This window comes from Scyliorhinus torazame, chromosome 7, assembly GCF_047496885.1.
Source record: "Scyliorhinus torazame isolate Kashiwa2021f chromosome 7, sScyTor2.1, whole genome shotgun sequence".
NCBI lineage: Eukaryota > Metazoa > Chordata > Chondrichthyes > Carcharhiniformes > Scyliorhinidae > Scyliorhinus > Scyliorhinus torazame.
Window position 1 is genome coordinate 130,340,958 of NC_092713.1, and position 25,979 is coordinate 130,366,936.

General features: G+C 42.9%; 1 protein-coding gene across 1 annotated transcript in view; it reads right to left on the reverse strand.

Annotated features, from left to right (window-relative positions):
* cdc73 (cell division cycle 73, Paf1/RNA polymerase II complex component, homolog (S. cerevisiae)) overlaps window positions 1–25,979 on the reverse strand; it is a 523,455-nt gene that overhangs the window by 12,631 nt on the left and 484,845 nt on the right. The window contains exons 14-15 of the mRNA XM_072511480.1: window positions 25,499–25,660; window positions 11,114–11,214 (exon numbers count right to left, since the gene is read on the reverse strand). Coding sequence (XP_072367581.1) covers window positions 11,114–11,214; window positions 25,499–25,660 — 263 coding nt within the window. The remainder of the gene's footprint in view (window positions 1–11,113; window positions 11,215–25,498; window positions 25,661–25,979) is intronic.

The following is a 25,979-nucleotide window of genomic DNA, read 5'->3' on the forward strand; positions in this document are numbered from 1 at the left end:
GCCAAGTTGAAACTTTCTGTGTTTATTCCAACTCTTCGACCCTCTCTCATAATTAATCCTCTCTTCATGCCAATATACATTACCCCGGACACCATGAGGCCTTGTATTGGGTATTAACCTTATGTGTGTCACCATATTGAATGCCTTTTTGAAATCCAAATACACTACATCTGTTAATCCCCCTTTGTCTAAAACTCTAATGAATTTGTCAAACAGGATTTTGCTTTTGTAAAACCATGTTGTCTTTGTCTGATCTATTATGTTTTTCTGGGTGAATTGTGAAGGCTTCTGTAATAATAGATTTCAGCATTTCCCAATGACTGATGTTATGCTAACTAGCCTGCAGTTGTGTATTTTCTCTCTTCCTTCTTTCTTGAACAGTAAGAAGTCTTACAATACCAGGTTAAAGTCCAACAGGTTTGTTTCAAGTCTTAGGGGTGTGGGGATGACCTTGACAAGATGTTCGTCTTCATCGATGACATGTTGAAGGCTGCGAAGATGATGTCCTCGTTTCTCTGCTCCGGGGAAGTACTGGACGACGAAGGGTATTCTGTCAGTTGTGTACAGTGTTTGTCTTCTGAGGAGGTCGGTGCGGTTTTTTGCAGTGGGGCGTTGGAACTGTCGATCGATGAGTCGAGCGCCATACCCTGTTCGTACAAGGACATCTTTCAGCATCTGTAGAGGTCTGTTATGCTCCTCCTCGTCTGAGCAGATCCTGTGTATTCGGAGGGCTTGTCCATAGGGGATGGCTTCTTTAATGTGTTTAGGGTGGAAGCTGGAGAAGTGGAGCAGGTTATCCGTGGGCTTGTGGTAAAGGGAAGTGCTGAGGTGACCGTCCTTGATGGAGATGAGTGTGTCCAAGAATGCAACCGATTTTGGAGAGTAGTCCATGGTGAGTCTCATAGTGGACTGCACTATCTTCTTCGCAGCCTTCAACACGTCATCGATGAAGACGAACATCTTGTCAAGGTCATCCCCACACACCCACTACTTGCCTTCAAACAACTGCGCAACCTCAAACAAACCATTGTTTGCAGCAAACTACCCAGCTTCAGAACAGCGACCACGACACCACACAACCCTGCCATGGCAATCTCTGCAAGATGTGCCAGATCATCGACATGGGTACCACCATTACACGTGACAACAACACCCACTAGGTACTCGGCCAACGTTGTCTACCTCATACGCTGCAGGAACGATGTCCCGAAGCATGGTACATTGGTGAGACCATGCAGACGCTGTGACAACGCATGAACGGACATCGCGCGACAATCGCCAGGCAGGAATGTTCCCTTCCAGTCGGGGAACACTTGAGCAGTCAAGGGCATTCAGCCTCTGATCTTCGGGTAAGCATTCTCCAAGGCGGCCTTCAGGACGCGCGACAACGCAGAATCGCCGAGCAGAAACTTATAGCCAAGTTCCGTACACGACTATGGCCTCAACCGGGACCTTGGATTCATGTTGCATGACATTCACCTCCCACCATCTGACCTGGGCTTGCGAAATCCTATCAACTGTCCTGGCCTGAGACAATTCACACCTCTTTAACCTGGGATTACTCCTCTCTCTGGATCTGTAAAGACTTCCTTGTCCCGCCGTTCAAATGGTAGTTTAATCCACGCCGGCAGAAGAGGGTTGACAGCGGCGGGACTTCGGCCCATCGCGGGCCGGAGAATCGCCGGGGGTGGACCTGCCAACTGGCGCGGCGCGATTCCCGCCCCCGCCTAATCTCTGGTGGCGGAGACTTCGGGACACGGCGGGGGCGGGATTCACGCCAGCCCCCAGCGATTCTCCGACCCGGTGGGGGGTCGGAGAATCGCACCCATTGTCTTTATTATGAGCTCCAATTATTTTCGCTTTTATGTTTTTCCAATGGTATAACTACTGCTAGAAGGCCTATAAACTACTCCTAGCTGCATTTTCTGATCCTGGTTATTCCTAACATCCATCCATACTGATTCTATTTCCTGATAGCATAGTGGTTAGCACTGTTGTTTCACAGCACCTGGATCCCAGGTTTAATTCCTAGCTTGGGTCACAGTCTGTGTGGAGTTTGCACGTTCTCCCCGTGCCTGTGAGTTTCCTCCGGGTGCTCCAGGTTCCTCTCACAAGTTAGGTGAATTGGACATTCTGAATACTCCCTCAGTGTACCCGAATAGGCGGTGGAGTGTGGCAGCTAGTAGCTTTATTGCAGTGTTAATGTAAGCCTATTTGTGACACTAATAAAGATTATTATCTTATGAGCTAAATGTCTTGTTCACTTCTGTCCTTATGTTATGTTTACTACCAGGAAAATGCTTTTGCAGTTTTTATTATGTCTGATTTTTCAGAATGATATATATGCTGGAACCTTCATTTTTCTAATCCTAGTCATCTTCTAACCATGTCTATGTAATGGTGATTAGGCCAAAACCATTTATCTTTTGCTGTGCTGGTTAGTTCATCTGTCTTACGAAGAATGTTTTGTTCATTCAAATAAAGGACCTTTTATTTAGTTGAGCTATCACTCTGTACATGTGCCTTATTCACTGATGCACTATTATCGTTAAACACTATCCTCTCCTGTCACACTCTGCTTTAACAAATCATTATGCTACTCCAGTGCCTCAACTTTTCCTTTTATATTTCTAAATTCCCTTTGACCTGACACCTCCCTCGCAGCCCTAATTATGTGTTATGTCAGGCAGCAGCAGACTTACACCTTTGGGGGCCCCGCGCTCTCCTTCTTTGTGGGTTCCCACATCACGCCATGCCCTGGGGGGGGCCCCACGCTCTCCTTCTTTGTGGGTTCCCACATCACGCCATGCCCTCTGGTGGCGTGGCAGCCTTCCCCCAATGACTTCAAGCCCCGCCCCCACACAAAATGATGTCAAGCCCCACTCCAATTACGTCAATGGCCTCCTGACCATAGCCACCCTCAGCTCACACAATGCAAGGCACAGAAACCCAAAACTTCGCCCTTGCTGCCCAGTCCGGTTGCTGCCTTGCCCAGCCCTCTGACTCTCAGCCCTCCTGGCTGACTAGCCTCTGGCTCTGGTCGAATCGCTCCGTTCCCGCTGGCCACTGTCCCCAATTTACAATGCCAGCGCTTGCCTGGTCTTTTTCGCACCTCCCGGCTGCTGCCCTGCTCACCTCTCGGCTCTCGCTTGGGTAGTCGGACCTTGAGCCTCGACGAGCATGTGGGCTCCTGGCTGCCTGCCTGCTGCTGGCTATCTGGCCAGGCCTCTGCTCTCTCGCTGCCCAGTCCAGCCCCCTCACTCTCAGCCCCAACTGGCTGGCCTCTGGTCGAGTCACCCCGCTCACGCCGGCCTTCTTTGCACTGCCCGACTGCTGCGCTGCTCACATCTTCGCTCGGGTGGCAAGGCCTTGATCCTTGATGGCTGCTTGTGCTCCTGGTTGGCTACCTGGCTGCTGGCCATCTGGCCTATATTCATTTTGGTTGGTTGCCCGCTGTCCTCCTCAGTCCTGGTCTGGAGGTCGAGAATTGACCCGCTACTCCCCTCAACAACCGTTGGCCAGCGCCTCTTCCTCTCTTCACTGAAGGTTTCACAGCAGAGGCGGACGTACATTTTTGGGGGGACACACAGCTACCACTCAGTATGGGTTGCCCCATTAGCCGGGGTCCCACGCTGCAGCACTGTGTGTTTCATTGGCTCCCTCTTTTCCCCAGTACTGTTGTCAGTCCCATGAATCAAGCACTTTCTTCCCACGCCACTCTCTGGGCCAGATGTTTAATTCTCTTGTGTGCTTGGGCCTCACTGACCTTACATCATGGGTACTTGACTCAGGCAATAATAGAGATTATTCCTTTTGAAATTCAGTGGTTTAATTTGGCTCCAGACTTCTCAATTTCTCGAAGCAGAACATAATTCTTAGTTCTACTCGTGTTGTTTGTTCCTACGTGGACCACAACAACTGGATCAATCACCTTCCCCCTAAGGTTTTCTTCAGTTGCAAGGAGATGCCTTTAGCCCCAGCACTGGGCAGACAAAATAACCTTCAGAACTCTTTGTTGTGGCTGCGGAGAACAGCATCTTTCCCCTGACTATACTGTCCCCAATCACTACCAAATTCCTTTTCACCTCCCCCCACCCCCCCAAACCAAATTCAATGGTTTATTGCACCATGGTATTATTAGTTTGCCCATCCACTTTGCCGTCCTTGCTTGCATCCACACAGGTTGGAAGTATCTCACATCTCTCTCATTTATGCTAAAAGTCAAGGGCTGAGATTTATCAGTTCAAATCTTACCACAGCAACTGGGGATTTTAAATTCAATGAATTAATAAAGATGGGAGTAAAAGGTTAGTTTCAGTAATGGCAACCAGCTGGCCTCTTATGTGAATGAATACCTACAGCAATGCGAATGACTTCGCTCTGAAGTAGACTAGCAAGCAACTTAGTTGCATTCAAGAAGGCAGTTCATTACTACTTTCTCAAGGGCAGTTAGCAATGACTGTCAGTGATACCCATTAAATTTTTAAAAATCGAGATACATACTAGCCATGATCCAGTGAAACAGGTTCAACGGGTTGAAAAATAAATGTGCATTTTAAATAAAAGGCTAAGCATCATTGCGTAAAAAATGAGTAATATAAACAGTTAGAAAGCTGTGCAAATGGACCTGACCTGGATTCATCAGCTATTTTTTTTTTGCTGTTTACCAATGATCTGCAATCAATTGTAATTTACAACATTAGTTCAATTAATATTGGCTCAATGGACAATCTTAAATACAAGTTACAAATAAATGCTGAAGTTTGATAAGGTTAATAATGTGGATGTTTGGAGGCTTGTTGCTTAAACTATAATACGATTAACAGAGGGGCCACACACTTTTAAGAAAGGTAAATATTGTTTGGCAAGTCTATTATGTTTTCAGGATGCAATTAGCTATGCTAGATAAGGGAAAACCAATGGATGTCGTTTATCCGGATTTTCAAAAGGCACTGTTTAACAAGTCAAGCAAGAGAATGTTACATAAGATTAGGGGTCATGGAGTTGGGATAATATGTTAGCTTAGAATGAGGATTGTTAATAAGCTGAAAACAGTAGAAATAAACAGGTAATGTTTTTGGATTCACTAATTGTAACTAGTGGAATAGTGAAAGGATCACTGCTTGGGCCTCAGCTATATCTATCTCCATGACTTAAATGAGGGGGTCAAGTTCAAAATATTCAAGTTTGCTGATAATATAAAAGTAGGTGGAAAGTGAGCTGAAAGAGAATGCAAAGAGATCAGGATTGTTCATATTTTTTTCTTCACTCTTTCATGGGGTGTGGGTGTCACTGGCCTTGAGCTGGCTGACTTGCTATGCCATTTCAGAGGGCAGTTAAGAGCCAACTACATTGTAGTGGGTCGAGAGTCACGTGCAGGACTGACCAGGTAAGGATGGCAGATATCCTTCCATAAAGGACATAAGTGAACAAGATGGCACCGGTCAAGGTCACAATTACTGACATATTGGGAATCAATATCTTTTGACTATAATGGATGTGTCTACTAGGTTTCCAGAGGCCATTCCAGTACGTAATATTACAGCTAAAAAGATTGTGGAGGAGTTACTTAAATTCTTTACTAGATATGGACTACCCACAGAAATACAATCGGATCAAATTTTTCCTCAAGGTTGTTCAAAGAAGTTATGGATAGCTTAGGAGTAAAACAATTTAAATCAAGTGCGTACCATCCAGAATCGCAGGGAGCATTAGAAAGGTGGCATCAGGCATTAAAGACAATGTTGAGGGCTTATTGTCAAGATTATCAAAAGGATTGGGATAAAGCAATTCCATTTGTACTGTTTGCAATTAGGGATGCACCTAATGAGTCAACCACATTCAGACCTTTTGAATTAATTTTTGGTCATGAGGTAAGAGGACCACTTAAACTGATTAAGGAGCAATTGGTGAGTGAGCAGTCGGAATTTACATTATTGGGTTACGTGTCAAATTTTAGGAATCGATTAAATAGAGCAGGTGAATTGGCTACACAACATGTAAAAGCTGCACATGTGATGAAACGGGTAGCAGACAAGAAAGCAAAAGTTTGTAGTTTTGCAAGTGGAGATGAAGTTTTAGTATTGTTACCAGTGGTAGGTGAATCTTTAAAGCAAGGTTTTGTGGACTTTATCACATTGAAAGGAAATTAAGTGGTAAGAATGCCAGATATAAGGAAAACTTACTGAGTGTGTCATGTGAATATGCTTAAAAGGTACTTCGAAAGGGAAGGAGAGGAACAGGAGGAGGTTTTAGTGATCCGAACTCAAAGTGAAAAACCGAATCCAGGTGACTCTGAACTTGACATTGCTCAAATTAAATTGGATAACAAGGATGTTCTTAAAAATTGGGACAAATTGGTGAATTACCTTCCAGAGGAAAAACAAACTGACCTGAAAGAGTTATTGATATCACATGGGCAAGTTTGTGGAGATAAATTGGGAAGTACTAAAATGGCTATGCATGATGTAGATGTGGGAAATGCTGTTCCAATTAAACAACATCCATATAGACTTAACCCGTTAAAATTGGCACAGGTTAACAAAGAAATTGAAAAAATGCATAAAAATGGCATAATTGAACTGGGTTGCAACCAATGGAGCTCACCCATAGTGACGGTACCGAAACCGGACGGTGCCCAACGATTGTGTGTGGACTATAGAAAGGTTAATGCTGTTATAAGGACAAACACTTATCCGATCCCACGCTTGGAATACTGCATTGAGAAGGTGGGACAATCAGCTTTTATTTCCAAACTGGATTTACTTAAAGGTAAAGGATTTACTGGCTTGTGGTTACCTTTATCCGAAAGGGCGATGGAGATTTCAGCTTTTGTGACTCCAGATGGTATATGCCAATTCAAAGTTGTGCCTTTTGGCACGAAAAACGCCCCTGCCACACTTCAACGGTTAACTAACAATGTCGTTACAGGATTACCCAATTGTCAGTATACATCGATGATCTGGTAATTTTTAGTCAGACATGGAAGGAATATTTGAAGCATCTGATGGAGTTATTCAATCGACTTCAGGAGGTGGGTTTGGTGGTAAACCTAGCCAAAAGTGAATTTGGAAAAGCCAAGTTACGTTCCTTGGCCATACAATTGGACAGGATCGAATGGTCCCACGGGATGTGAAAACAAAAGTTATTGGGGAGTTTCCAATACCTTCGGCACAAAGGGAAATAATGTGAATTTCTGGCATGAGTGGATTTAACCGAAACTTTGTGCCAATTTTAGCAGCGTAGTTGCTCCATTGATGGACTTGTTGAAGAAACGTTGCAAATTTCAGTGGACGGCGGAGTGTCAACAGGCACTTGACGGCCTGAAGCCTGTGTTAACCACTGCTTCTGTGTTGGCCACCCCAAATTACACAAAACCATTCAAAGTGGCTGTCGATGCGAGTGATGTGGGCATAGATGCTGTCCTCTTGCAAGAAGACGACGAAGGAATAGAGCGGCCTACTGGTTATTTTTCAAAGAAATTGAATAATCACCAGAGGAAGTATTCAACGATTGAGAAGAAGACTTTGAGCTTGGTGCTGACTTTGCAACATTTCCATATTTATGTCACCAGCAATTCGTCTGAAACAATTATATATACTGATCATAATCCATTGACGTTTTTGGAGCGATTCGGGAATAACACTGTTTCGATGGAGTTTATTGTTACAGCCATTTCATTTAAAAATAATACATGTGGCAGGACAAGGAAACGTGATAGCTGATGCTTTGTCATGAATGTGAAGAGAAGTAGGTTCGATGGTGGAAGAAGAAGTAAAATGGATTATGTTATTATAAATGTTTGTGTGGTTAGTTTTGTTTAAAAAAAAAGCACATTAGTCAATTTTTCTTAAAGGAAAGTGAAAAGGTGAAAAATGAAACCATCTTTGAAGTTGATGGTTTTTTTTCTTTTCTTGGGGGGAGGTGTCATGGTAGTGTCCCTTTAAGAAATGTCTGTATTATCAAATGGCTTCAGTGATGCCATTGTGTGGGTGGAGCTGGGCTGTGGCACTGGGGTTTTACTTTCGTTTTGAGCTGGAGCTGGGCTGTGGCTCTGAGTTTTACTTTCGGTTTACACAGTTGGAAGCTGGATTCAGAAAAAGAAGGCTTCTTCTCTCTCTCTCTGTATGTTAAAAGGTGTCCAGATCACTTGATAATTTAAAAGTGATAACTGTTTTGTTAACCTACTGTTTTGTTAAAAGGGTTTTCCTGGTTTTGTTGGATGTTGTTATCAAGTTGAAACAGCAGAAAGGGAAGTTATTAAAGGTTATATACATAGAGAGAGAACTGTAGCTGTGTGTGTAATTTATGTTTGTAGTTGATAAAAAATGCTTACTGTGTGTTTATAAAAGGTGAACTGAAGTCGTAGAATAAATTTTGTTTTGTTTAAGAGTGCTTAAGGCCTCTTGTTGAATAACACCCGAAAGATAGGCCCTTATGCTCCTCATAACCAAAATCGATAAATAGTTGTGAGTCAGGTGAACTCCATGATAAACTTTGGAGTTTTCTAAACCCTGGCCCATAACACTAGTAATCCAGAGACCCAGATGAATGCTCTGGGGACCACAAGCAGATGGCAGAATTTAAAATTAATAAAAAAATCTGGAATTGAAAGTTTAAAGATGATCATGAAACCATTGTTAATTATTATTAAAAATTTATCTGATTCAATAGTGTCCTTTAGCGAGGGAAATCTGCCGTCCTTACCTGGTCTCGCCTACATGTTACTCTTAAATGCCCTCTGAAATGGCCTAGTAAACCACTCAGTTGTATTAAATTATCTAAAAGTATAAAAGGAATAAAACTGGACAGACCATCCGGCATCGACCCAGGCATCCGAAACAACGATGACGAGGGAACCAAAGAGAAAAAACATACTTGACCTCATCTTCACCAGCCTGCCTGCCGCAGATGCATCTGTCCATGAGATTATTGTTAGGAGTGACCACTGCACAGTCCTTGTGGAGACAAAGTCCCATCTTCACATTAAGGACACCCTCCATTGGCATTACCACCATGCTAGGTCTAGCAATCTAGCTAGATCCAGTAACACAAAGTTGAGCAACCAACTGTGGATTACCAGCAGCATCTGAATTATGCTCGATGATAATCTGTAATCTTGGCCCTTCATATCCCCCTCTACCATTACCATCAAGGCAGGGAATCAAACCTGGTGCACTGAAAAGTACAGGCCATGCCAGGAGCAGCACCAGACATGCCTACAAAATGAGTTGTCAACCTAGTGGAGGTACAGCAGAGGACTATTTGCATACCAAACAGCATAAGCAACAAGCAATAGACAGACCTAAGTGTTTCCACAACCAACGAATCAGATTGAAGCTCTGCAGTCCTGCCACATCCAGTCGTGAATGGTGGTGGACAATTAAACTCACTGAAGGAGAAGGTACCACAAATATCCCAATCCTCAGTGATGGAGCAGCTCAGAAAATCAGTGCAAAAGATAAGGCTGAAGCATTTGCAAAAATCTTTAGTAAGAAGTGCCAAGCGGAAGATCCACCTCGGCCTCCTCGAGAGATCCTCAGCATCACAGATGCCAGTCTACAGCCAATCTGATTCACTCCATGTGATATCGAGGAACGGCAGAAGGCATTGGATACTGCAAAGACTATAGGTCCTGACAAATTCCAGCAATAGTACTGAAGACTTGTGCTCCAGAACTTGCCGTGTCCCTAGCTAAACTGTTCCAGTACAGCCACAATGCTGGCATCTACCCAGCAATGTGGAAAATTTCCCAGGTATGTCCTGTGCACAAAGTAGGACAAATCCAACCTGGCTAATTACCGCCCCATTAGTCTACTCTCAATCATCAGTAATGTGATGGACTAGCCATATAAATACTTTAAAAAAAAATAAAAAAATTTTGAGTACCCAATTCATTTTTTCCAATTAAGGGGCAATTTAGCATGGCCAATCCACCTAGCTTGCACATCTTTGGGTTGTGGGGGCGAAACCCAAGCAAACACAGGGATAATGTGCAAACTCCACACGGACAGTGACCCAGAGCCGGGATCGAACCTGGGACCTCGGCGCCGTGAGGCGGCAGGGCTAACCCACTGCCCCACCGTGCTGCCCGTAGCCATATAAATACTGTGTGTCCACCTGTGTTTACTGTGTGTACAAGGAACTACTCTCCACTTGCTTGGATAAGGTGAACTGGACTAACCATATAAATACTGTGGTTACCAGAGCAGGTCAAAGGCTAGGAATCATCCAGCGAGTAACTCACCTCCTGATCCCCCAAAGCCTGCCCACCATCTAGACAGTGTAAGTCAAGAGTGTAATGGAATACTCTCCACTTGTGTGGATGAGTGCAGCTCCAACAACACTCAAGAAGCTAGACAGCACCCAGGAAAAGCAGCCCTGCCTGATGCCCCCCCCCCCCCAACACATAAAAAACAATGCTGGAATGCAGAGGGATTTAGAGATCATTGTACATGAATCACAGGAAGTAAGCATGCTGTTGGAGCAACAATTAGGAAGGCAAATGGTATGTTAATCTTTATTGCAAGCATGTTAGATTATAAGAGTGATGGATGCTTGCTGCATACTTGCAGAACCTTGGTGAAACCACACCTGGCGTACCATGCACAGTTTTGGCCTTCTTGTGTAAGGAAGGTAAATGTTTGTCTTAGCAGGAGTACAACAAAAAATTCAGTTTCATAAGATGGGCTGTCCTACGAAAGATGAGTAGGAAAGGCTATTGACTCTGAACTTTGCGAGAATGGAGGTAATTTAATTGCAACATAACATTCTGCAAGGTACTGTTAAAGTCAATTCTGAGATATTGTTTCCACTGGCTGAAGAATCTAGGACTAGGGGCCATAGTCTCAAGTTTGGAGGTTGGCCATTTTGGGCTGACATAAGGATAAATGTCTTCAGTCACAAGGTTGTGAATCTTTGGTGCTCAGGCATTGAATATACTCAAGACAGAGATGTATGGATTTTGGACTGATCAAGGGATATGGTGATCAGGCAGTTGAGTTGAAATAGAAGATCAGCCACGATCGTATTGAACAACAAAGTGGCTCGAGGGGCAAAATGGCTTACTGCTGCACCTATTTCTCATATTATTACATAAAAGCAGAAAAATTACTTTTTGCGAAAATATCCACAGGTGATCCATCAGGTAACAACCATGGCCATCCTTTGAACTGCCAAGCAGCTCCTTGTACAAAAACTGCCACAACGCGATCCCTGAAAGAGAAATGAAAAATGAAAGACTTGATGGAATTTCTTTTGCTACAAGTAATTAAAATTTTTTTAATGACCCGCAAAGGGAGGGAGAAGACTAATATTTCAAAAACTGCAATTCCAATCGAGACAATTTTTAAACATATCTTTTGGGGATTTCATTTCATTTTTTTCCATCACTGTGCCTTGGTTTTCAAATTTGCTATTAAAGCTGCGATGTCCTGTCTGCGCACCTTCAAAATACAACTTTAATCCAAACTATAACTACCTTTCATGTAGTTAGTTATTTGATACCAAATTTATTTTAATAATAGATCTCTCATAGTGCTGTTCCAAATGGGTCAGAGAATATGATGTTTTATTCTGTACAATAAAACCAGGGCTACTGACTTATGCTGATGAATAATTGGATTTTTAAGGTTATTGTAGATATATTAGTCCTACCTTTAGGCTTATATTCCATGAGTACATATTTTCTCAATGTGCTATTTTATAAGGAGAGGAAGATTATATTCTGTAATAGAGGTTATTGTGTTGGCCTATCTTAAGACGTTTTTGAAAATTAAAGGGAATACTCATTAGGATAAAGAATTGAACATTAAGGAGAGGAAATGCTGAAAAGAAACTACAGAAATTCAAATTAATTCAATGAACTGAAAAAGAGATTGTATTTTGGAAGGTTTCATATTTGAGCTTTATGAATAAAGGGAATGGAATTAGAATAAATTAATGTGAAATATAAAATTGTGAATATATATATATATATATATATGTGGACACATAGAATCATAGGATTTACAGCGCACGAGGCCATTCAGCAAATTGGGTTTGCACCGGTCCTTGGAAAGAGCACTCTACCTAAGCCCAAACCTCCAACCTATCCCTGTAACTCAATAACCTCACCTAACCTAACCTTTTTGGACACCAAGGGCAATTTTTGCATGGCCAATCCACCTAACCTGCACATCTTGGTGACTGTGGGAAGAAAACGGAGCACCCGGAGGAAACCCATGCAGACACGGGGAGAACGTCCAGGCCCCGCACAGACAGTGACCCAAGCGGGAATCGAACCTGGGACCCTGGAGCTGTGAAGCAGCAGTGCTAACCACCGTGCCGCCCTATATCTATAAACATACACATGTTTAACCTACTTGGGAGTAATTGGTTTTATATAACCTGTGCATTCAATAAAGTTTGAGTGATCGACTTCATATATATATAGACATAACAAAAGTCATAAAATGTTATGCTCTTCAGTCAGGTTGCATTTACGTTGGTGGAGGCCGAACAGTAGAGTGTCATGAGGCAGAAAGTTAAGGTACAGAGTTTGAAGGAAAAGCTTTGTTCTTGCAGCAGATGGGATCATGTTGGATTACATTATAATTGCGCAATTTCCTACGTGCGCAGGTGGTGTAGGATGGTTGAGGAGGTTGGATTGAGTGTTAGGCAGATATAAAGTTGACAGTCAAGAAATGAGAAAAAAAGAAAGGAGCTGTGTAGAGGTTAGCAGTAGTCACGTTGATGATGGCAAGTCAGGGCTTGTGTTGCATGTTCAACAGACATGAAATGTTAGGGAATGAAGACATTGGTGAAGTTGCGGCTGACTGCGTTTCGTGAAAAAATGGTGCTCTCAAAGGCGATTGATTGGAGGAGGTGTGAGCTGGAAAGGGAGTCAGGATATTGAAAAATCCATGACAGAAACTGATGCATATTTGGATAATCAAAAGTGAGGAAGGTGGCTTGATGGGGCACGGATGATAAGCTGAGAAGGCAGCATGGATCCTTTTTGTTGTTTAAAATGTTAAAATTATAAATGCCTTAATAAAATATTTTCTTAAAAAAAAGAGAAGGCAGCATGGAAGGAGTAAGAATTATAGAATAGGTGTAGTACAGGAGATAGTCATTGAACCCATCTTGCCATCTCTCTGAGAGATCAACTCAACTACCGTCTTTCCATTGTAGCCTTGCAATTTTTCTTCTTCAGATAATTACCCAATTCCCTTTTGGAAGTCACAAGTGAATCTGCCTCCACCACACTCTAAGGCAATGCATCCCAGATGCTAACCATCCATTGTGTAAAGCGTATTTTTCTTCATGTTGCCTCTGGTTCTTTTGCCAACCACCTTCAAAAGGGTGTCCTCAGGTGCTCAATTCTACCTCTAATGGGAAGAGTTTCTCCCTATCTGCTCTGTCCATAACCCTCATAATTTTGAGTATTTCTACCAAATCTCCTCTCAATCTTCTCTTCCCTAAGGAGAACAGCCCCAATTTTGTTTTTGTGTTCGGAATGTTCACCATGTGATCATTACTTTTTGACTCAATGCCTTTATTTAAAAAGCCAAGGATTTTGTAAGCCTCATTAACCTCTTTTTCAACTTGCACTGCCACCTTCAACGATTTGTGCATATGCATCCCCAGATCCATCTGCTCCTGCAGCCCCTTTAGGGCTATATTCTTTATTTTATATTGCCTCTCCTCATTGTTCCTCCCAAAATATATCGTTTCGTATTTCTCTGTATTAATTTTCACCTGGCACATGTTGTACCAGCCTGTTTATGTTCTCTTGAAGGATTAGGCATTTGGGCCAAATACATACAATAGCCAGTAGGATGGAACAGGGGAAGTACTGGTCGCTTGGAAGAAAATGTTGAAAAGGATGAAGATTCTTAATTCACCCTCCTCTAAAATATGAAACTTACAGAACTATTCCATGATGTATTGCTTAATTAAAACAGCAAACAATAAAACGAGGTTTCTCACATATTGGGAAAGCCCTATAGGAAAAAACACCCCTTCATCAAAAAAAAAAAGCCAAATCCCCAAATTCCCCTCTCCTCCATGATCAAACTATTTACAACTCCCCATCACTTGTCCATAAAGTTTTTTAAAAAAAAGTGCTGCAACAACTTCAAATCAATTTTCACTCTGTGAATTCTGAATGACTGTTTGCACAGGGACCAGAGCTTAGGTTTGTGGGGCTAGATATCAGTGCGAAGGGGGACTGGTGCTCCAGAAGGTGCAAAGCCATAACAACAAAGCCACAATAGGGTGTGACAAATCACATGATTAAGGGAATCTAATCTTCCCACATCTAATCTTCACTGCGGCTGCTGGGAGCACCCCCCCTTCCATGTGTATGTCCACCCAGTGCAGCGTGTGGTTGGACATCACAATCGCCAAATATTTCGACCTGACCACCCCCGCTAACGACGCCTTGTCCAGTACAAAAATATCTATCCAGCAATAAATCCGGTGGACATGCGTAAAGAAGGAAAATTATTTTGCCCTCGGTCTCTCAAACCTCCACGTGTCCACCCCACCCATCCACTCCATAAACCACCGCAACTCCTTCGCCATTGCCGATACCTTCTAAGACCTGGGGCACGACTAGTCAAACCTAGGATCCAACATTGTATTAAAGTTACTCTCCCCTCTCCCTTGACCCCCATAATCAGCCTGCTGGTGTCCAAGTCCGGAACCTTTGCTAAAATCCACTTCATGAATTCTATATCGTCCTAATTTGGGGCACATATGTTCAACAGCACTACCAGCACCCCCTCCGGCCTCCTGCTTACCATCACAAATCTGCCCCCAGAGTCTGCCATTACATTTCCCACTGTAAAGGCCACCCTCTTATGCACCAACACAGCCACCACTCTCGTCTTCACATCCAACCCAGTGGAAAACCTGCCCCACCCAGCCTTTCTTCAGCCTCATCTGATCCACCACCTTCAAATGTGTCTCTTTTAGAAATGCAACATCCGCTTTCAAACTCCTCAAATGCGCAAAGAAGCGACCTCTTAATTGGCCCATTTAATCCCTGAATATTCCAAGAGATTAGATGGGTCAGGGGCTACAAGATTCCCCACCCCTCCCCACCACCACCACTCCGATCCCTTTAAATGGGCTCCTCCAGGCCCATGCCTTGCTCACATCCAGGGCCCCCTCAAGGTGATGCCACCTTTCCCCCCACAACCAACTGAGTCACACTAACTCCACCCACATCAGCAACTCTTCCCCTTCCCCCCCCCCCACACCCTCCTACCCCTCTCCTACCACAAAGAAAACCATCTCCACCCAACCACCCCACCTCCACACATCTACCCCCCACTTCACTCGAGTTAACAAGCTTACATACAAGCAGAGTGACCCCCACCCAAAGTAACCACCATCCCCCCCCCATAATGTCCTTTTGTCCCCCCCCCCCCCCCCCCCCCCCCGCCCCCCAACCCATATACCTCCTGCTCACCCTGGCTCCTCTACCCTCTCCCTCACCTACCCCACCCACTGCCTGTTTCCTCACAACACACCGATTCCAAATCCCAAGCATCAGCGGGTGAGCAGAGACACAGCATAATCAATTTAACACCCATACCAATAATACATTAAACACAGTGGGAAAACAGCAACAGGAAACTAACAACCCGGCATAAATGCAGGTATTTCCCAAGTCCAATGTTTACCCAAGTCCTCCAGTCCATGGTCTATCATAAACCTATTTGCCTCTTCTGGCGTGTCAAAATAAAACTCCTGATTCCGTGATCCACAAACAAGCAGGATCCAGCACCCAAACCCTGAATTGGGTTCCTTTGACCCTATTAAATCTGGTTCGACGCTTGGCCAACTCCACTCCCAAGTTCTGATAAATACACCATATGCACCCTCTTGTTTCCTTCGGCCACTGCAGAATCTTCTCTTTGTCCAATCCAAATAAAGGTGCTACGATTGCCCTTGGTGGCTCACCTGCTTTCAGCTTCCTCCTTAGTGACCTGTGGGCTTGATTCACATCTGGAGCTGGTCAAAGACCCCCTTCTCCACCAACTTCTCAAACATTTTTGCCACATATTGTGTGGCCTGTGTTCCCTCAATCCTCTCAGGAAGACCCACAATTCATAGATGCTGCCTCCTTGAATGATTCTCCAAGTCATCCACCTTCTCTCTTAATTTCTTCTGGCCCTCCGCCACCAGCACGATTTTCACCTCCAATGTAACCAACCGATCCTCGTGGTCAGCCAGAGTCCTCCACCTTCTGGAGCAATGCGTGCTGTGCCTTCAGCCTTTGTTCCACTCTCTCTATGGCTGCCCGGATCAGCCCAGCCACCCTAGCCAGATCCTCTGAGACCTCCTTTCTCTGCTGCTCAAATTTAGCCGTCAGGAACTCTACCAACTGTTCCGTGGACCAGTGAGCGGGCAACGACACCACAGCGCTCTCCCTCTTTCCTTCTGTTGCAGTTCAAGAGATCTCCTGGTCTGACAGTTGCCCCATAATTGTTGCACTCTCTCGTTTGATAGGCTCCAGACATGCCCTAGCGAAGGAGAATTCTTAGTCCCTTATACTTAAATACTTTCCAAATGCATAGCGCCTCCCGAAACGGGCATAAAGACTGAAAACAATTCCATTTCAAGCAGGAGCTACCTGATATGCGACCAATTACACCATGGCTGCCACAGCAAGTCCACATGCAAGACTTTTAAGTGTACTAATAAACATGTGCAGTATTTGCAGAGATCTGGCTTCAGCTTTGTTTCATGATTAGAGAGAATTAGAAATCTATAAAGAGTTTTAACTTACAATTAATATCCTATGAGAGAATATTAAGATATCGTTGAAGTGGGATGTCTAGTATTTTATTGGGAAATGTGCAGTCCCTTCTTCATTCTTTTCTTGTAAATGGTATTTAATTTTAGGGAATGGTTTTTCAGGTAATGATCCTCGCGTACTTTACCTTGTATAACGGTGAAGAAAGGCCATTTGAGCAATGAGTGACACCAGGTTAATTAACTCTTGTGGAACCCACAGCTTGAACTTGTCCTTGGCCAAATTCCACCACACACATTCCAGTAGGGCAAGAACAGCAACACTGGCTCATTTTTCGCAATCTTAGCCTGGGGTCACAGACCAAGTGTAATAGTGCATTACTACCCTTGATAAGATCAGCTAATTCAGCATGGATTCACCTTTAGGCCTTCCTGGTGGCTTGATGCAACACTAGACAGATATTAAAAGTTCTGCCAGTATATCAGAAAGGTGGCCTTTGAAATCCACAGAAGTTCTTCCTGCTTCCCATGGTCACTGATTTCTTAAGACAGATGTCATAGATTATCATAGAATTTACGGTGCAGAAGGAGGCCATTCAGCCCATCGAGTCTGCAACGGCTCTTGGAAAGAGCACCCTACCCAAGGTCCACACCTCCACCCTATCCCCATAACCCAGTAACCGCACCCAACAATAAGTGTATTGAACCACCTTATACAAAGGGTCATTGGGTAGTATTCTGAAGGAAGGTTGTTAAAAGTCCAAAGAAGTGCAGGTTGGGTGGATTGGCCATGATAAATTGCCCCTAGTGTCCAAAGGTTAGGTGGTGTTCTGGGATAGGGTGGAAGATTGGGTGTTTTTTCAAAGGATCGGTGCAGAGCCGATGGGCCAAATAGCCTCCTTATGCACTGTAGGGATTCTATGACAAAACACGAGACCTTTTCCCCAACGCCCAGAACAATAAAATGGGGCGTTACATTGAATTCAAAACAGGTAATTAGAAATATTTACTTGTGGGGAGGTTGAAAACCGACAGGGATGGTTGGGCTGAACTACCTGTTTCGGTGTTGTAACTTGTGTGTATTTCGTAGTGCTTTTCACGTACATTCTCACTCAATCTTGCATAAATATGGTTACTGCAAAAGTAAACAATATACTACATTTTTGTATCCTTTACCAGCCTGCCTCAGTACTGTACTGCCTCAATCATCTTCCAATATTGTTTGATTTCTTTTATTCGCCTTATAAATGTTTTTTGTATTCTCTGAAACTTACTTTCTCTCCCCCACCTTGCTCTAAATCATACTTATTTTTATTTAAGAACTGGGGTTAGAAATATGCATAGAACTTAAAAGAAAGCACATGGTCTCAAGCAGTACCTTGGCTATATTAAAGAAATTCCTAAACAGTTTGCTGAACGGGCAGTAGGGTGTGAATTGCTGCTGTCCAACTTGTAAATCTGCTGAAAATTGTATGGTAAACTATGATGCTTTTTACAACAATTCATGTCGACCAATGCACATGGACTGTTTCCGAATAATGAGAATTATGATGGAAAGATTCCTGACAGAAGGAGCTGGTTATTATTGTTGAGTGGGTATACATTTTTGCTGACCATTCCCAAAACCGTATTCAATCTTCCCTCGCCAGCCCCACCCACTATGGATGGTTTTTAAGGAGGGTAATTTTCGCCATGTGCTATTTATATCGAAATTATAAACATGAGGCACAGTGGTTAGCACTGCTTCCTCACAGCTCCAGGGACCTGGGTTCAATTCTGGCCTCGGGTGACCGTCGGTGTGGAGTTTGCACTTTCTCCGTGTCTGCTTGGGTTTCCTCCGGGTGCGTTTCCTCCCACAGTTCAAAGATGTGCAGGTTATGTGGATTGTCCATAATAAATTGCCCCTTAGTGTCCAAGGGGTTAGGTGGGGTTGCCAGGATAGGGTGGAGGCATGAGCTTGGGTAGGGAGCTCTTTCCAAGGGCTGGTGCAGACTCAATTGACCAAATGGTTTCCTTCTGCACTGTAAATTCTATGATTCTATGTTTCTTTAAAAATGTCTTCATAAAACATACCAAATATTATCCAGGCTTTGTTGAATTTAATTTGCATTTTACTGTTATCTCTCAAAGGAAAAATCTAAATTTGATGTTGATTTATCATTATCCATCTGTACTTTCATTGTTTGCTTTGAATACTCTTCATTTGCTTTGTGTACAAAGAACAGTACAGCACAGACAGGAACAGGCCCTTTGAACATCCAAGCCTAGGCTTATCATAATGCACGTCTAAACTAAAACTGTCTACAGTTCCGGGGTCCATATCCCTCTATTCCCATCCTATTCATGTATTCGTCAAGGTGCCTCAACACTGCCATCGTATCTGTTTCCACCACTTTCCCTGGCTGCGCGTTCCAGGCACTCACCACCCTCGGTGTAAAACACCTACCTCGCACATCTCCTCTAAACTTACCCCCTTCACAGCTTAAACTATGTCCCCATGTAATTGACTTTCCACCCTGGGAAAAAGCATCTGACTATCCACTCTGTCCATGCCACTCATAATTTTGTAAGCTTCTAACAAGTCGTCACTCAACCTCTGTCGTTCCAGTGAAAACAATCCAAGTTTATCCAATGTTTCCTCAAAGTTAATACGCCTCAGACCAGGCAACATCCTGGTACACCTCTTCTGTATCCTCTCCAAAGCATCCACATCCTTCTGGTAATGTGGCGACCAGAATTGTACGCAATATTCAAAATATGGCCGAACTAAGGTTTTGTACAACTGCAGCACGACTTGCCAATTTTTATGCTCAAATGCCCCGACCGACGAAGGTCGTATGCCTTCTTGACTACCTTCTCCACTTGCGTTGCCACTTTCAGTGATCTGTGAATCTGTACGCCCAGATCTCTCTTCCTGTCAATACTCCCAAGGGTTCTGCCATTTATTGTATAATGCCCACCTATATTAGACCTTCCAAATGCATCACATTTGTCCGGATTAAACTGCATCTGCCATTTCTCCGCCCAAGCCTTCAACCGATCTATATCCTGTTGTACGCTCTGACAATCCTGTTCACCACCCGCAACTCCAATTTTTGAGTCGTCCACAAATTTACTAATCAGACCAGCTACATTTGCCTCCAAATCATTTGTATATATTACGAACAACAAAGGTCCCAGCACTGATCCCTGCGGAACACCACTAGTCACACCCCTCCATTCAGAAAAGCACCCTTCCACTGTTTCCTTCTGTCTTCTATTACCGAGCTATTACCTCTGATCCCGTGAGACTTCACCTTTTGGACCAGTGTGCCATGAGGGATCTGGTCAAAAGTTTTACTGAAGTCCATGTAGACAACGTCCATTGCCCTTCCTTCATCAATCATCTTCGTCACTTCCTCATAAAACTCGATTAAGTTAGTGAGGCAAAACCTCCCCTTCACAAAACCATGCTGCCTATCACTAATAAGCCAATTTGTTTCCAAATGTGAGTAAATCCTGTCCCTAAGAATCTTTTTCAATAATTTCCCTACCACTGATATAACTGGCCTATAATTTCCTGAATTATCCCTTCTTAAACAAAAGAACAACAATGGCTATTCTCTAGACCTCTGGGACCTCACCTTTGGCCAATGAGGATACAAAGATTTCTGTCCAGGCCCCAACAATTTTCTCTCTCGACTCTATCAGTATTCTGGGGTAGATCCCATCAAACCCTGGGGGCTCATAGAATTTACAGTGCAGAAGGAGGCGATTCAGCCCATCGAGTCTGCACCGGCTCTTGGAAAGAGCACCCAACTTAAGCACACACCTCCACCCTATCCCCGTAACCCAGTAACCCCAGCTCACCTTTTTTGGATGCGAAGGGCAATTTATCATGGCCAATCCACCTAACCTGTACATCTTTGGACTGTGGGAGGAAACCGGAGCACCCGGAGGAAACCCATGCAGACACGGGGAGAACTTGCAGACTCCGCACAGACAGTGACCCAAGCCGGGAATCGGACCTGGTACCCTGGAACTGTGAAGCAACTGTGCTAACCACTGTGCTACCATGCTGCCCTAATCTACCGTAATGCTTTTTAAGACGCCCAACACCTCTTCCTTTTTGATATCGACATGACCCCGAAAATATACACACCCTTCCTCGGCTCATCATCCACCAAGCCTTTGTCTTTGGTGAATACAGGTGAAAGTACTCATTCAGTACCTCGGCCATTTACTCTGGCTCCACGCATTAACTCCCTCCTCGGTTCTTGAGTGGGCCAAACCTTTCCCTGGCTACCCTCTAATCTATTTATACACATATAAATTGCCTTGGGATTCGCCCCGATACTGCTTTCCAAGAACTTTTCATGATCCCTTTTAGCCATCCTAAGTCTTTCCTTCTTTATATTCTCCAAGGGCATTGTCTCTTCTCAGCCTTCTAGACCTTATGAATGCTTCCTTTTTCTTTTTGACGAGGTTCAAGTTATCAGGAGAGTAAACTGCTTTTATGGGAAGTTAGAGTGGCCATATTTTAAAATAGTGTGTAAACACGGTTTCGTTTTGGAAAAATCTGGCATATTTAGTTGTTTAAAGTCAGTTTACTGTATCCAACCTGTGTCATCATGTGCTGTTAAGAAAAATAATTGCCAAATATTAAAAAGCTCAATAAAAATATATTAAAAAAGAAAAATAACTGCCAATCAACATTTAGTCAATGGAGTCTTTTTTTGAAATTCAGTCGTTGGAGTTTACACTTTCCCCCCTTGTTTGCGTGGGTTTCGCCCCCACAACCCAAATATGTGCAGGGTTGGTGGATTGGCCATGCTAAATTGCCCCTTTATTGGAAAAAAGGATTTTTTCCAATTCATTCATATATACCATATAAATAGCATATACTAAATTTAAAAAATAATTTCAGTCCCTAGCCTGTTAAGGTAGCTAGATGCCAAGGCCAGCTGGATAAACCGGGAGCTTTCTAATTGAATTGTTTGTATTTTTAATAATGCATTTCTTAGCATGGTGAGCAGAGCAGAATATTAGTAGTATTATTATTCAGACCCAGTTCCTAATTAGAGTTCAAAATTACAGCACTGCATCTCCTAGTCAGCTAGAAATTAACCCAGTGTTTGTTGCTGACAGATAATGTAACTAGTTATTGAACACAGAATGGTAAATGGAGGATTCTACATCTTGACTTTACTTACAATCAGATTTCTAATCTCAAGTTACTTTGCTGTGGGAAGATGTAGAGTCAAGTCCTAAAGATACACAGGCTGTCCCAGCATACCACCTAGGAATACTAAAATCTAGGAAGGTGGGTTTCCTGTGCTATATATGACACATACTGTGCAGAAACCAAATCTTAGGAGAAAAGCGAATCATAGGAACAGGAGGAGGCCATTCAGCCACTTGAGCCTGTCCCGCCATTTAATGAGATCATGGCTGATCTGTGGCCCAACTCCATATACTGGCCTTTGGCCCATTTCCCTTAATATCTTTGCTTTACAAAAATCTACATCAGATTTAGAATTAACAACTGTTCTAGCTTCAACTACTGTTTGTGGGAGAGAGTTCCAAACCTCTACCACCCTTTGCATGAAGAGGTTCTTCCTAATTTCTCTCCTGAATGGTCTAGCCCTAATGTTTAGACTATGCCCCCTAATTTTAGAATCGCCAACCAGTGGAAATAGTTTCTCTTTATCTACCCTGTCTTTTCCTGTTAACATCTTGAAACCTTTGAACAGATCACCCCTTAATCTTCTAAATTCTAGAGAAAACAGGCATATTTTGCATAATCCCTCCTTGTTACTTAACCGCCTTGTCCACGTATCATTTTTGTAAACCTACGTTGCACTCCCTCCAAAGCCAAAATATCTTTCCTAAGGTGTGGTGCCCAGAACTGCTCGCAGCACTCCAAATGGGGTCTAACCCGGATTTTGTATAGCTGCAACATAACCTTTTGTCTTTATACTCCCATCCTCCAAGGCTAGCATTCCATTAGCCTTTTTGATTATTTTCTGTACTTGTTCATTGTACTTTGGATCTCTGCAACTGAACCGCCAAATGTCTTTGGACATCCACTGTACTTAACCTCTTTACATTTAGAAAGTGCTCTGCTCTATTGTTTTGGATCCAAAATGGATAACCTCACACTTGCTTAAATTGAATTCCATCTGCCACAATTTTGCCCATTCAACTAGTCTGTCAATATCTCCTTGCAATTTTATGCTATCATTTAGACTATCGGCAATGCCACCTATCTTTGTATCATCAGCAAATTTGAATATATGGCTTCCTATGCCATCATCAAGTCATTAATGAATGTGAATAATTGAAGCCCCAACACAGATCTCTATGGTACACCACTAGTCACATCCTACCGATTAGGGTACTTACCCATTATCCCCACTATGTCGGCTGCCACTCAACCAATTTCCTAACCATGTCAATAATCTGCCGTCAACTCCATGGTTTCCACCTTAGTTAACAGGCTCCTATGTGAGACTTTATCAAATGTTTTCTGGAAGTCCATACAAGTAACATACATAGACATGTCCCTGTCCACTACCTTAGTCACCTCTTCATAAACTTTGATAAGATTAGTCAGGCATGACGTTCCCTTTATGAATTCATGCTGGCTCTGTCTTTTTGAGGTGTTCAGTTACTCCATCCCTGATTATAGGCTCCAGCAATTTCTCCACCACAGATAACCGGTCTGTAATTCCCTGGTTTCTTAAAAAGTGGAGTGACATGCAATTTTCCAATCCAGAGGGACTATTCCTGAATCTAGAGAACTCTGAAAGATTATAGTTAGGGCATCTACAATGTGTTCCCTTACTCCCTTTAACACCCTCGGATGGAAACCGGCAGGTTCTGGGTATCTGTTGCACTTTAGTTTCACTAATTTTCTAGTCACTCATGCTGTACTTACATTAATTGTATTAAGTCCCTGTTCTCTATCGACTATTAATTTTTTCAGGACTTCCAGCAAGTTATCCTCCTTTTCAACTGTAAATATTGAGGTAAAGTAACTTTTCAACACATTTGCCATTTCCCCATTGTTCTTGACCACCCTCTTCCCTTTATAGAACTATAAAATGTCTTCTTATTGATTCTGATGTCCCTTGCAAGTTTCCTTTCATAACACCTTTTAGTAGCTCTTATAAGCTGCTTTGTGACCCTTTGCTGGTCTTTGTATCTACCCCATTCATTCGGATCTGTGCTATTCCTTGCATTTTTGTAAGTCTTTTCTTTTAGTTTTATGCTGTCCCTAACCTCTTCAGTTGTTCATGGCTGTTCTTTCTGTGAAGTGGAGCCTTTCCTCTCAGGGGTACATATTTGCTCTGTATCCCATTAAATATTTCTTTAAATATTCTCCACTGATCTTCAGTCATTTGACCCAGATTACCATGGATAGTCTCTGTCTAAAATCTGGTATCTGAATTGTGCTTTCACTTTCGAATGATACATTGAATTCAATCATGCTGTGATCACTATTTGTTAAATGTTCACGCAGTTAGGCTAGTAACTACATTTGACTCATTACTCATAACTAAATCTAATTTTGCCTGTCCCATTGTTACATCTAGAATATATTGCTTCAGGAAACTATCCCAGATAGTCTAGAAATTCACTACCTTTCTGACAGGTGCTTGTCTGCCTCTCCCAATCTATGAGAAGGTAAAATCCTCCATTAAGACTACACTGCCTTTGTTACACACTTGCTTAATTTCTGTATTTATACAATCTAACGCCTCAGAACTGCCACCAGAGGGTTGATACACAACATACATTACAGTTTTAGATCCTTTTTTGTTCCTAAATTCCACGCATATGGTCTCCACTGGATACTTTCCCCCCATTATATCCTCCCTCACCTTTGAGGTGATAGTATTTCTAATCTGTACGGCTACTCCACCCCCTCTGCCATTTTTCCTGTCCCTCCTGTAAATTTTATAGCCAGGTATATTCAGTCCCGTCCACACACACACACATATGCTAATTTAAAGTCCTTGCAACCACACAATTTATCCTTTCCGCTAAGGCACTGGCCCCAGGTCGGTTCGGGGGAAGACCATCCCAATGGCAGTTCCTTCCTGTACCAATATTGATGTCAGTACCCATGAAATGGAACCCATCTTTCCTGCAGCACTCCTTTCACCAGGTGTTTACTTCCCTAATTTCCTTCTCATCCTTATGCCTATTTGCATGTGGCTCGGGGAATAATCCAGAGATTATAACCCTCGAGGACTGGTTATTCAATTTTGTTCCTAGTTCCTAATATTCCCCAAACAGATCCTCTTTTCCTAGTCTTGCCCATGTTGTTTGTCCCAGATTATATCCTTAAGAGACCTACTCCCCATAAAAATGGAACCGCTGAAATATATTATTTTGCACTCCCCCCAATAATCATGTGATTTTCAGGAATATCAACAATAAATATATTAATTTTTTGTAGGCTATTGTACAAAGGTTTGTACTTATTACAAAAAAAGAGCCTTTGACTACAATATCACCAGGATGCAGCTAATTAGCTTTCAATATTTTAACCTCCGCAAAACAGTTCACAAATTTTGAAGCTTTAATTTCTTAAAAACAAGCTCTTCTTCTATTCTTTGTTACTTAATTCTCAATAACAGTGATCCTGATCTGCACGAATTACACAGAAACATAAGTGCTACCATTGTTAATGGTATCGAAACAGTTAACCAAAAGTTTGAAGCAAAATATTATTCAGTCCATTGTCTGAAAATACACATACCAGTCTTGTGGCAAAAGTTTAAGAGGTTGGTCTATCACTCGATAAGGCACTGTTACACTGATGGCAGTTCCTCCTGGTTGGACCTGGTCCTTTCGCCGTTGGATCAGGATTTCGTTTTCCCTTTGACACCCCTGCTTTTTCTTCTCATCAGATGGAAAAAACCTGATTAAAAAGCACAACAGAATTTTTCATAACACGTCACAACAACAAACTGGAAGGCAGCAGAATGAGCTATTCTCTGTTAAAGTTAGTTCCTCATTACAGGTGTCAGATTGGAACAGCACTCTTGCCTCAGGACATTAGATTGTGTCTACCTGTCCATTCAAGTGAATGTAAAAAAATTCCAATGACAATCTTCGAAGAGGAGCAATGGTATTTGATGTGTCCTGGCAAGATTTCTTCTCCAACTGACAGTACTAAAATAGATTAACTGGTTATTTATCTCATGTATTCTTTGCCAGACCTTGCTATATGCAAATCA